Source organism: Mixophyes fleayi, chromosome 3, assembly GCF_038048845.1.
Source record: "Mixophyes fleayi isolate aMixFle1 chromosome 3, aMixFle1.hap1, whole genome shotgun sequence".
Lineage (NCBI taxonomy): Eukaryota > Metazoa > Chordata > Amphibia > Anura > Limnodynastidae > Mixophyes > Mixophyes fleayi.
The window spans coordinates 204,649,630-204,663,344 of NC_134404.1; the positions used below are offsets into that span (position 1 = coordinate 204,649,630).

General features: G+C 40.3%; 1 protein-coding gene across 2 annotated transcripts in view; it reads left to right on the forward strand.

Annotated features, from left to right (window-relative positions):
- TPD52L1 (TPD52 like 1) overlaps positions 1-13,715 on the forward strand; it is an 80,235-nt gene that overhangs the window by 35,700 nt on the left and 30,820 nt on the right. For both annotated transcript variants that reach the window (XM_075203014.1, XM_075203015.1), the window contains exons 2-3: positions 10,766-10,881; positions 12,930-13,078. In XM_075203014.1, coding sequence (XP_075059115.1) covers positions 10,766-10,881; positions 12,930-13,078 — 265 coding nt within the window. The remainder of the gene's footprint in view (positions 1-10,765; positions 10,882-12,929; positions 13,079-13,715) is intronic.

Consider the following 13,715-nt stretch of genomic DNA (forward strand, 5'->3'; position numbering starts at 1 on the left):
GTGCTTGTGGCAATGTTGTGTGTGTGATAGCAAAGGGTGCTTGTGGCAATGTGTGTTATAGCAAAGGGGACTTGTGGCAATGTGCGTGATGGCAAAGGCGGCATTTGGCAATGTGTGTGTGGGCCAAGGAGCCATGTGGCAATGAGAGTGTGTGGACAAAGGGGCCGTGTGACAATGAGAGTGTATGGGCAAAGGGCCCGTTTGGCAATGAGAGTGTGTGGGCAAAGGGGCCGTGTGGCAGTGTGTGTGTGGGCAAAGGGGCCTTGTGGCAGTGTATGTGGCAAAGGGGGCATTTGGCAATGTGTGTGATGGCAAAGGGGAATTGTGGCAATGTGGGGAAAGGGGACTTGTGGCATTGTGTGTGATGGCAAAGGGGACTTGTGGCAATGTGTGTGATGGCAAAGGGGACTTGTGGCAATGTGTGTGATGGCAAAGGCGGCATTTGGCAATGTGTGTGTGGGCCAAGGGGACTTGTGGAAATGTGTGTGATGACATAGGGGACTTGTGGCAATGTTGTGTGGGTGATGGCAAAGGGGGGGTCACTGATGTGTGTGAGTGAGGGCCGTGGAGGAGGTGTCACTGATGTGTGAGAGTGAGGACAGTGGGGGGGCTCATTGATGTGTGTGAGGGAGGGCAGCAGGGGAGGGCTCACTGATGTGTGTGAGGGAGGGCAGCGGGGGAGGGCTCACTGATGTGTGTGAGGGAGGGCAGCGGGGGAGGGCTCACTGATGTGTGTGAGGGAGGGCAGCGGGGGAGGGCTCACTGATGTGTGTGAGGGAGGGCAGCGGGGGAGGGCTCACTGATGTGTGTGAGGGAGGGCAGCGGGGGAGGGCTCACTGATGTGTGTGAGAGAGGACAGCGGACAGGGGGGCACTGATGTGTGTGAGTAAGGGAAGTGGCAGGGAGCTGGTGTCACTGATGTGTGTGAGTTAGGGCAGCAATTGGGGGGGGGGCTGGTGTCAATGATGTGAGTGATGGCAAAGGGGGTTTGTAACAATGTTGTCTGTGTGTGATGGCGAAGGGAGCTTTAGGCAATGTGTGTGATGGCAAAGAGGGCTTGTTGCAACGTGTGTGTGTGATGGCACAATGGAGCTTGTGGTAATGTGTGTGTGAGATGGCACAGGGAACTTGTGTCAATGTAATGTGTGTGTGTGTGGTGGCACAAGGGAGCTTGTGGTAATGTGTGTGACGCCACAAGTGGGTTTCTGGCAATGTAAAGTGTGTGTGATGGCACAGGGGGCTTGTGGCAATGTAATGTGTGTGTTGGCACAAGGGGGTTTGTGGCAATGTAATGTGTGTGATAGCACAAGGGGGATTGTGGCAATGTAATGTGTGTGATGGCACAAGGGGGTTTGTGGCAATGTAATGTGTGTGATAGCACAAGGGGGATTGTGGCAATGTAATGTGTGTGAGGTAGGTGGTGGCTAATGGGTGCTATTTTGTTTGTGGGGTGATGGTGGGGCAATTTAATTTAATAGTGGGGACTATTAATTTAAGATGGGGTGGTTTGGGGGCTATTAATTGAATGTGGGGGTGAGTTGAGGGAGAATGAGGTATATTTATTATATGTGAATATGAATTATTTAATGGCAGTGATGGTTGTGGGAAATAGGTATATTTATAAAATGTAAATACTATTAATTTATTGCTGGGGCTGTTTGGAGGGAGGGAAATAAGTTTATTTATTAAATGAGAATACTATTACGTTAATGTTGGGGGTGGTTGAAGGGAAATAGATCTATTTATTAAATGGGAATACTATTATTTTAATATTGGGGCTGAAGAAAAGCCTAATTATTAATCGTATGTGCTATTGATTTAACACTGGGGTTGGTTGGAGTTTTCTAAATGTACCCATGTTTTTCAAATAGGGCCACCAACATTCCAGGATCCAGACAAGCTACAACTAAAGAAACTAGCAGCCACAGGTCGTGAAAGCTACAAAACAGGTAGGAGAGAGCAGGACAATCTGCCAAATGGTGACTGTTCTGCCCAATCTAAGGGGCAGGCCAAGACTGTGTACTGTTTATATACATACTGCATTCTTTATATACTACACTATGGTGTATAGCTGTCCTTCGTGGGCTTACCACACCCGCTCTAGTGGTTTGCTTAGGCCTCTCTAGTGGCTGGTCACATCCCCTCTGGTGGGTCTCTACCATTGTATTCCCCCTGTGGGCACTTCATGCCCCAGTCCGACACTGGATGCACCTGCATAAATTGTTTCATTGGTTAGTTTTGTTTCATTGCACAGTCTGTCTAATTGTATCTGCACCTGACCTCCTTTCACTGTGGAGGAAATCGCATACAGTTTTCTGCATATGTCTGGCTCCCGCTGCTTAACATATGCAGCTTTTAAACCTCTGGTGCTTTACACATTGGAGATTTAAAAAATACTTCTAAGGGGTAGATGGCACGTTGGTGGCACAAGCAGGGCCGCCGAGAGGAGGGGGGAGCGGGTACTAATTACCCGGGCCCGGCATGTCAGGGGGCCCGGCCCGGGCCCTTGCGCTGCTGATTTTTTTTAATTTTCAAATATTTTTTTTCAAAACGTTTTTTTTCCTTTTCTTTTTTTTTTTTTTTTTTTTTTTGGCAGGGGGGGGGGGGGGGGCTCGGTCGTTGGTGGGGGGAGCAGGCTAGTTTAAAAAAAAAACAAAACATACTCACCTGATCGCGGAGCCGGCATCCCTCCTCTCTGCTGCTCTGTGCTCTATTCAGACTGTCTGAATGCTGGGTGTGATGTCATCATGTCATGCCCAGCATTCAGTCAGTCTGGAGCAATGGAGCACAGAGCAGCAGAGAAGACCAAGAGAGGAGAAAAGGTAAGTGAAGGGAGGAAAACGAGGGGGGCACAAAGGGGTTAAAAAACGGGGGGGCAGCATGACAGAGGGGTTAAAAAATAAGGGGGAGCACAGAGGGGTTAAAAAACGGGAAAGCAGCATGTCAAAGGGGTTAAAAACGGGAAAGCAGCATGTCAAAGGGGTTAAAAACGGGGAAGCAGCATGTCAGAGGGGTTAAAAACGGGGAAGCAGCATGTCAGAGGGGTTAAAAAATTAGGGGGAGCACAGAGGGGTTAAAAAACGGGAAAGCAGCATGTCAAAGGGGTTAAAAACGGGGAAGCAGCATGTCAGAGGGGTTAAAAACGGGGAAGCAGCATGTCAGAGGGGTTAAAAAATTAGGGGGAGCACAGAGGGGTTAAAAAACGGGAAAGCAGCATGTCAAAGGGGTTAAAAACGGGGAAGCAGCATGTCAGAGGGGTTAAAAAATGAGGGGGAGCACAGAGGGGTTAAAAAATGGGAAAGCAGCATGTCAGAGGGGTTAAAAAATGAGGGGGAGCACAGAGGGGTTAAAAAACGGGGAAGCAGCATGTCAGAGGGGTTAAAAAATGAGGGGGAGCACAGAGGGGTTAAAAAACGGGAAAGCAGCATGTCAGAGGGGTTAAAAAATGAGGGGGAGCACAGAGGGGTTAAAAAACGGGGAAGCAGCATGTCAGAGGGGTTAAAAAATGAGGGGGAGCACAGAGGGGTTAAAAAACGGGGAAGCAGCATGTCAGAGGGGTTAAAAAATGAGTGGGGGCACAGAGGGGTTAAAAAATGGGAAAGCAGCATGTCAGAGGGGTTAAAAATTGAGGGGGAGCACAGAGGGGTTAAAAAATGGGAAAGCAGCATGTCAGAGGGGTTAAAAACGGGGGGGGGCAGCATGACAGAGGGGGTGAAAAAATGAGAGGGGCACAGATGGGTTAAAAAACGGGGCAGTATGGCACAGTGGGGTTAATAAACAGGGGTCAGCATGGCACAGTGGGGTTAAAAAATGGTGGGCAGCATGGCACAGTGGGGTTACAAAGGGGGGGGAGGCATGGCACAGTGGGATTGAAAAAGGGGGGGAGCAGCATAGTATAGTCTGATGAAGGGGAGCCAGATGAAGGGGGCAAAAACAGCATGGAGGGCACAGTGTGATCATAAGGCATGGCGATGATGAAGGGGCACATTATTGTAATATTGGAGCTGGAGGAAGGCCTAATTATTAATCGTGGATGGTATTGATTTAACGCCAGGGTTGTTTGGAATTATCTAAATGTAGCTATTTTTTTCCAAATAGGGCCCCCAGCATTCCAGGATCCAGACAAGCCGCAACTAAAGAAACATGCAGCCACAGGTGGAGAAAGTGAGAAGAACAGGTAGGAGAGCGCAGGACAGTATGTGAAATGTTGTGATTCTAGTAGGGACAATACCAATTTTTGGTGAATGTTGTGCCCAATGTAAGGTGTAGGCCAAGACTGAGCTGTTTGTGTACACACTGCATTGTTTGTATACTACACTGTGGTGGTAGATGTCCTGAAAGTCAGGAGTGCTTGAACATATGTGACGCTCCGGCGAATTGAGAGCCTAGTGGTTTTTATGTTAGCCACGCCCCAATGGCACGTTTGCCACGCCCCAAAATGCATGACCACACCTCCCAAAATTTTTGCACCGCCGTTTGGCTAGCTACGCCCCTGAATGCATGACCATACACCTAAATTTTTTTGCAAAAAATTTTTGGGGCTTATTTGACTATGAGGGGGGGCCCCATGAATTTGTTGTACCCGGGCCCTGAATTCTTCTTGGCAGCCCTGGGCACAAGGCATATGAAGATTACTCCATATAACCCTCCTTCTTTAGGTTATTGTAAACCTGCAGGTAACATTAGATGCATTCTGCTAGAGAGTGTTTCTTACCAATAAAACAAGTTAGGCAGGAGTTTCTGTATGCAGAACTGGCTCTTTTTGGGTCTATTGGGTACAGTTTAAGAGGAAGGGTCCCTGACATCATCTACATTTAACTAAATGAGAATTTCAAGATAATTATTGCTATGCAGTTTACACATAGAAATCAACAGAAGAAATTGACAAAGCAACATCTTCAGCATTTGATTGTTGCATTATCCAAGTAAGTATTTATTAAAGCACAAACAAATCATTGAACTGTATTCCTATCAGTGGTTGTAGTAGACTGGCATACGGTGGTATGCCATACCGCGACTTTTCCTGCTGCCTTTATTGTAAGACCATCAAATTCCATTCTCTTAGATTTTGAATACCGCTACTTTATATATCAACTGAGCACCAATACAAAACCTTTTCGGCCACGTTAAGATACAGCAAACCCCTGTATTGGGGTTTTGCAAAAGCAGGATAATTATTAATGTCAGCTAATCTTTATAGAAAGAGTGAAATTTTCAGACCAAAATCATATACAGAAGGGTAAAAATTTAAATACCGCAGGAGTGCAAAGGAGTTTTTGTAAATGTCAAGTCTGATTTATTCAGTTATTTTACTTTAACTTGAGTGCAACTAGCTAATCTGAGTTTAAACATGACTCTTGCTAATGCAATGCCTTCTGCAAGCCATAGAGATGTTACCTGTAATACTCATTATCACAACCCAGAATAAGGGCAATATTTATAACATTGACATCATTTGATTATCTGTACTGCAAAGAAAATTATTTCTATGGCATAGAACAAATAAAGCAATGCATGGTGATGTTTGATAATTAATTTCATCAAAGAACAAAAAGCTCTCAATGTAATCTCATAATAATCCATCCTGAATTCACCTGTGAAGTGACTTCTGAGTAATGTGTGAGAAACAAATACGGTCGGCATAGCTATGCACTGTGTTGTCCTTTCCAGCAGGTGAGTTTTATTCCAGGAATCCCGCTGCTGAGCATTCTCTGGAGCTTGTGAGACAAAGTATCAGAGCGGTTGGAGAGTGTGTGTAGGAGGAAGCACTTTACAATTTACAGATTTATTGTAGGGCATCCAGAAAATTTATTTTAAGCATCCATAGAGCAAAAGAACTTTGATTCTTTTATTTAGCTGGAGAATTTACATACGATAGGCAGGCAGAAATGGCTTTCAGGGAAAGACAAAGAACATTAGGAATGTAAAGATTGCAGAGTACTTCTCTCAAATGTTTTCTTTAGAGGACTGTTTGCAATTAAAATAAAGGTTGTACAAATAATTCCTCTTCAATTCCAAATTTAAAGCTCATGCACGATTTAATTGTGTTTTTTTGTAAATGTTATATTGTCAAATAATGTGAGTGCATTCCATTGTACGGAGGGAGTAGATTGGGTTTGGGGCAAAAATCACTTCCATATACAACATAGGGTTCATGCAAACCGGTCTCATTTTCTTGTAGTTACTGTGGTGCCTTAAAGAGCAACTAAAGCCGCTGTTTCACAGTAAAATATATATATATATATATATATATATATATATATATATATATATATATTATACACACACACACACACACACACACACACACACACATGCACACAGAGAAATGTGCAACAAACACTGTACACTGCAGAGCTGAGTACTATACATGGAATAACTGGATGATTTGTACTGGCTGCCCTTACATATGTCATTATGCCCTTTTTCACTTTCATACACCTGAGTGTTAAAGTGCTCAAAGCATGTTTAATTCTAGACAGCAAAGCTTATTAAACACTCTATGGGCTATACGTAAGTGGAGATGTTGCCTGTAGCAACCAATCAGCTTCTAGTTATTTATTTAGTACATTCTACACAATGACAGCTAGAATCTGATTGGTTGCTATAGGCAACTTCTCCACTTTTTTTAAACCCGCAGTTTAGTAAATATACCCCTTTGATGCTGGGATACTAAAAACTGATGTCAATAGACCCATATACGCTTACTGACATGCCTGAGCTTCACTTTGCTTTGTATGAATTTCAACGTAGCTTGTGAAGTTCATGATTATTATTGTTCAATACCATATAATGAAGTACTTTGGGAGCTCTCATTAAGTACATAATAATTATATTAGTGGGCGCATTGTGTGGTAATTAGTTAAATCTGGTTCCTTCTGGATAAAAGCAAATTGATCTTCCTAGAGACATGTGAAACTAGCAGGCGCAGGGAAATATGTGTTTTGAGTTTTACAGCAAGAATGTGTTTTCCTAGATGGGTTGTCATGCTAATTGCTAATATCTCTCAGGCAGGATATTCCTTATAGACAGGCAACGAGAAGTACACATAATAAAGTTTGAATTATGTAATGACTGATTAGGTTTAGGTTAGCTATGCAAATGATGCAATTTATGTTGGTGGCTGATGAATAAATTATAAAAATGATCCATCTATTTCTTATTGATCTTACTAAGCACAAGTGCATATATATGTACAAGTTAACCTGTGCATGATACTCATGCATTCTAGCCAAATCAAGCTACTTAAGGTGTTAAAAAGGTTCTTGTCATGCATTTGGGTCATAGCTTAGGCCTCAACCACCAACCACTCCCCACTGTCACCCCCGGCAACCACCAACCACTCCCAACTGTCACTTCTCCTTCAAGAAATATATATATATTTTTTTTAAATCTTTATAAACACTTTTAACAATTAACAAATTAAATTAACAAATTAAAAACATCTTAGTATACCAAATTTCAGCCCTTTCTGAATTTTTTTTTCCACACACACTAAGAATTTAGTAGGTCAGTGTATAACTCCGCCCAGCAGGTGGCGCTGCAGCTTGGTTTTATTTTTTACACACACACACACTAACACACGCCACTAGACATTTATATTATAGATAGTGTATATATAAAGTTCTGGTATCATTATCCTTTATAAGGTGCACAAGGTCCGCAGCGCGGTACATGACATACCCAGGAGGCAGTGATCCATAACACATTACATGAAGAACAAAATACAAAGACCAGACATTATGAATAAACAAATATATAGATGGTATCAGCGATTCAGTGTTTGGTAGGAAAATTATATGAATTAATGCATCCACTACTGTAATTAATTATTAGGTATATCAGATGACCTTAGTCTGTGTGTGTGTGTTAGGGAATTCAAGCTGTAAGCCTCAATGGGGCAGGGACTGATGTGAATGAATTCTCTGTACAGTGCTGCGGAATTATTGGCGCTATATAAATTGATGATGATGATGACCTGTATAAAAGTATTCAGCCTACAGCCTTTTGCTAATATATATAGTCACACAACTCCTCTGTTACTTCTAGCATTATTTAATTTACCATAGGTTGTTCTTTATCCCACATTATACATCATAGACAGTGTCTGGGTATTAAGACTAATAGTCCAACCCTACAGGATATGACTGGGTTTTTATAAGTAAGTGTTAATAATGACTCAATAGCAAATCACAAAAACGTCATTGCAGCGCTAACCGGTCACTCATAACACGTTCATGAAATTGAGGGCAGATACTATTAAAATCAAATCTAATAATTTACTCAGAATGAGGAAACATTTTTAGAATATACATAGATCATTAAATTCTCAGAGGTAAAAGGGAATTAATAAGAATAAGTGTCGTCTAGCATAAGTTATGTTGAGAATCTGTTACACTTCGTAAGTACATTTTGGGGGACTTGCATGACGGCTTAGATAGTGAAGGAGTACAGCGCAGAACAATAGCAGAATGAGAAATGTAATCCCAATGGAATCGCTGACACAAGTACAACATCATAATGCAGCATACACTACTCGTGACGTAGGAGGAGTTGGCCAGTCCTCAGGAGGTTACCCTACAATGTAACAAGTTCCAGAAATTTGTCCTCGTGTGCATTTACATTTTTAGATCAATTTGTGTACCTCTTCTCTATTGCATTGATGATAAGATTTATTGCACAGTCTCATAACACAGACTATTTTAGAATATATTATTATGTTCACTTTTAGAAGAATGGCAAAGCAGGGTGCTACACACATTCCATTTCACTCAGTTCACTGTGATTGCAGAAGATATGGGTCTACTCATCTGTAAATTACATACTAGGTGAAATATATAAGCCTTTTAAGTAGATGCCCTGCAAATATTATTTGTGAGGAATTGTCTGCAAACTACCATACACTTATCAAGTTCTCAACATGAAGAGAGTTATAAGTTTATTTTCTTTACTCTCTGTATATTTTTGCACACTGGGACCCTCTTCGTCTAATTACATTAGGTTTTAGAGGGTTTTTTTTGTGTGTGGGTGAGTGATATGACTGAACAGTTGAACAAAATTTGAGATTATAGATTGAGTAATGTGAATTCATATTTAACAACAGACATGCCAATAGGTTGTCTAAAAAAACAATAAAGAGAATCTTGATGCCATCCAAGTAATATTGCTTACATATCGTAGCAGCAGATCTCAGTTTGAGTTGAGACATAAGTTCTGCCATTATTGAGGTGACTATTTCATTGGCATTGAACAAGCCTAGCACCCTAATTTGTTTTTTTTCAACATATGGGCCAGGACCTAAACACGGGTCACTATATTATTTAAGATTGATGCCCAAATAAAAAACATCTTTCAACAAAAAAATGTTTTAATGATGCTGGTTTGAAAAAATACCCAGTTAGCTCTGTTTATTACATTTGTTCAATATAATGTGCCGGCATGTGATCTTTTATGCACAATGATGGTGTTTTCTGGAGACGTTGACTTTCCCACAATTTGGAGCACCATATCTATAATCCACTAAAATACATTAATGTTGATGTTGCCCCAAGCATGCCCTCCACACTGAATTGGCAGTGCTCCTCAGAGTGAGTGTAATAGGAGGCACTTACTGATCATGTTTGTATTAGGTAACACATGAACCACATGCCACAGAGCATTCCATGTTTTGCCCCAAGTAAGTAACTTGGGATGTAGGAATTAAACATAAACATGGCAGTGGTCACTGAGCAACATCTGAATTATCTTCTAAATAAACAGAGCTTCCGGACATTCTATGGCAGTTAAAACACAACAGTTTACCTTCCTTTAAAGCATAAAATAAATATATATTTTTCATAGTACAATTTATAATTCGCAAGTTGCTTGCTATATGGCGTGTCTGACTTTAGAACCTGTACATCATATGCTGTAAATTGTAAAGTGCAAACTGCACCTCCAAGATCATCAAAAAATCTCCTGACTGGTAAACAAAAAGACATTTCTCAGCAAACAATCAGCGTTTTATTTGTCTGTTGCAAATGGTTGCTATAAAATACTTTCTTTGATAAATATTGTATAAAGACTGAAACACTGGACATGTTTTTGTTCAATCACCTATTTTAATCAAGAAGCATCTGAGGAGACTTGTTACACTTTTGTTTGTAGATTTTTTTCATGTAGTAAAAACATCAATCAAGCAAATTGTTGTATTTTTCATGTAGCTTTAAGGAATTTGTAATGTGGATTTTATGCACATCTGCATGGCTTCTATTGCATATATACAAAGTCCTTAGTGTCCCATGTTAAAAATGTTGCAAGGTCCTTGGTCCGTCTCTAATATCACTTTCATTCCACCATTGCTTTTGTACTTTGTGATATCTTTGTTTTCTGCTGCTCTGTCTCTATGCTGCAGCTTTATTCATGTTATTCTCTCTCTGTCCTGAATCTGATGATCTGAGATCTAAGGTGTCTCAGAACAGAATAAGGCTCATTCATGTTTAGAAATTACATTGAGCATGTGCGTGATTCTTATTATGTGAGCATTGACGGCTCATGAATATTCATTTAACCAGCTCTTTCATTGTTAATATAGTGTTGTCTATAGTTCTATAATGGCTTCTTCTATGATGTATGAGAGAAAAAAAAAAGGCACGGATTCCATTTTATTTTCTGTAACATTGTTCCACACAACACTTTGATATGTTAGTCTTTATTACTTGTTTATGATTACTTTTGTTATTTATATTGTTATTATTATCACTTAAATATATTCCATTTTATAAAGATCTCTTGGACACTCAGCCCCTGCAAGAAACGGATGAGGAATTGGCAGCTGACATTGACTATACAGAAATAATATCTGAGGAAGAGAAAGAAGAGCTAAAGAATGAGTTGGTGAAGGTAATTCTCGCTTCTTAGCTAGCCTTTCTTTAGTAGCAAATCTAGAAACTAATGCTGTTTATTACGTAGTTCATACTAAAGTGGCTACTGTAAATCATAGGTTGTCTGAGAATAGTGATCATGGAGTAGTATAGACTTAATTGACCTTTAAAAAATGTTGAAGGTCGAGTAGAGTCTGCTAGGGCATGTACAGAGTTCCATACAAGAGGATTTGCACATAAAAAGTCTTGCACCATGCATTGGATGAGGTTATGAGAGAAGGAGGAGCACAGGTGGTGACTGGGTGAGGTTGGAAAGATAAGTGGGATAGGAACTATGTAGGGCCGTGTTTGGTGGGCTCAGTTGTTTGAATTTTATTCTGTAATGCAGAGATGTATATAAACCCAATGAAAGATCTGGCAAAGAGGAGAAGAAGATGAGGAAAAATGGGAAGTGTGAATTAGTCTTAAAGCAGCATTCATGTGTGATTACAGGTGGGGTTGCCATTGGCATGCCAGACAGAAGGAGGTTGCAATAGTGAAGGTAGGATATGAAAAGGGAATGTATCAGGAGCTTATTGACACCTTGTGTGAGGAAATTGTGTATTTAGAAAACACGATGCAAGTAGATGCAGTATGACTTTAAGATTGTTCTGGCAAGGTTGCCTTGATAAAGATCTTAGCGAAACGCGCGTTGGCGTTAGCTGAGCTCACTGTTACTTGCTGTAATCTTAAACGAATAAGCTGTTTATTATAGAACCCTTTATTATCGGATTAGATAGGGTATATTTCTGAATCACGCTTGAAGTGGGACTCCTAGTAGTATCATGTATATATATATTTATTAATGGCATAACTTAGACTGCTTGAAGGAGACAACAATGATATGAATTGATCCATGTTTGCAATAGAGGGAAAGTAGAAATGCAGGAATGACTTACAACTAGTGGCATTGAGCATTCATCCCTTAACTTCATTAAAGCTCGGTAGGGTAGAGGCTCTAGATGAATACACAAGTGCATGTGATTGACACACAGATAAACTGAACTAGAATTATAAAACTAATTAAGATGGCTGTACACACAAAAGACACTGAGTAGTGTGAAAGTGCTATGTATTGAAGCATTATTTAGACTATTTTAGAACAATCAACAACTTGATACAGACTACCTAACTCATTTAACAAAGGAGTATTATAGGGGAGGAGTGACAAACGAACATGTGACTATATTGAAACATCTTTATAGTAAACAACTACTGAATAACCCCTAATAGTACCAAACCCGACCCCTAGGAGCTAGCTAGTGGGACTGCAACTGAGAGGAGATATATACTGGTATCAATGGATACCTAGTGTCTACCTGTCTATATAGAATTACAATAAGGAGAGACTAATTAAAAGGTTAGACTACCAGACTAATGTATGCTTGTTATAACACCTCTATTTTGCAAACTTGATATCTCCACAGCTCACCTGAATTGACTGCTATAAAAATACAGTGAGAGAGCAAAGTAGTTTTTTACTACTTTTAAACAGGATTCCCAAATTTGTTATACATACTTATTCACTCAGTGTTTTTAACTTTTTCGCTAATACATTGCTTACTTATTGGAATAAAGTTATAATTCTTAACTTCGCAACTTATATTTATATACATCTTATTAAAAGAGTGCCCTGTATACACAATTTCCCCTTTCTTCCTTTTCAAGTATAAGTTTTGCAATTCTTTAAAAAGACATAAAAACTCTCCTTAGATCAGTGGAAATCAAACATGCCCTAAAGCCTTACCAATACTCTCATAGGAGTACAGGTGGATATGAAGTGGTTGGGACGCCTATTATTTCACCTGTGGGCCTGTGAAGAGATGCAGAAAATATGTTGGTGAATCACAAGGACAGGTTTGAGAACCAGTGTTTTAAAAACTAGCAGAGGTAAGGAATATAGTGAAATATAGTAAATAGGCTTTATATAATCAACAATAACTGAATTAATATATATTAGGCTTGAAGCACTTGCAATTTAATCTGTTTCTGTCCCTTTTGACTTGGTTTACTTCTATGTTAATATAGCTGGAAGATGAAATTGTAACTCTACGTCAAGTGTTAGCCGCCAAAGAGAAGCACCTGGCAGAAATAAAACATAAGCTGGGAGTCAGCATGATGAATGATCTGAAGCAGAACTTCAGTCGCAGCTGGCACGATGTACAGACTCATTCTGCGTAAGTGTTATACACTGTGCTCTATGTACCTTCTGTACATTGTAACTGCTTATGTGCGATAACCATGCTAATTATGCTGAGATATTACTTTTTTTTATATTATTGTTAGCATGTTCACTGAAGGTGATGTGTAAGCAATCTATGAATTAATGATGATAATTTGCTTTGTGATTTTAATTCCCAATATAAGTATAAGAGGTTTTGATAGTGTACTAATACATGTAGTGCTTATACTTCCTAGGGCCTGTAGACACTGTAGACACTGATTCTCAGCCTGGACATCAGCATCTATCTGCTCACTTCTAATGTGGGTGCAGCACAGTCAGATGCAGGTGACATGAATGGCATGATCCATGACATGTGTCCAAAAGAACCTGCTTCCATCTGTACTAGTAAAATGTTTGTGTGAAAGTTTCAGGGGTGTGGCAAACTAAAGATATTTGAGAAAAAGACAGGCTCAGAATATTTTGTAACCTTGTTGACAGGTTTTGAAGAGGAGAGTTAATACAGTCAAGATTAATACCCTGAAAAATGTGGTCAGGTTGGAGCCAGGTTTTTGGTGGGATGGTGGAAGTGGACCTTCATCCGAAAAGTTCTAGCCTGGACCCTGCAGTATTCTCAACTGCAATGCACATCA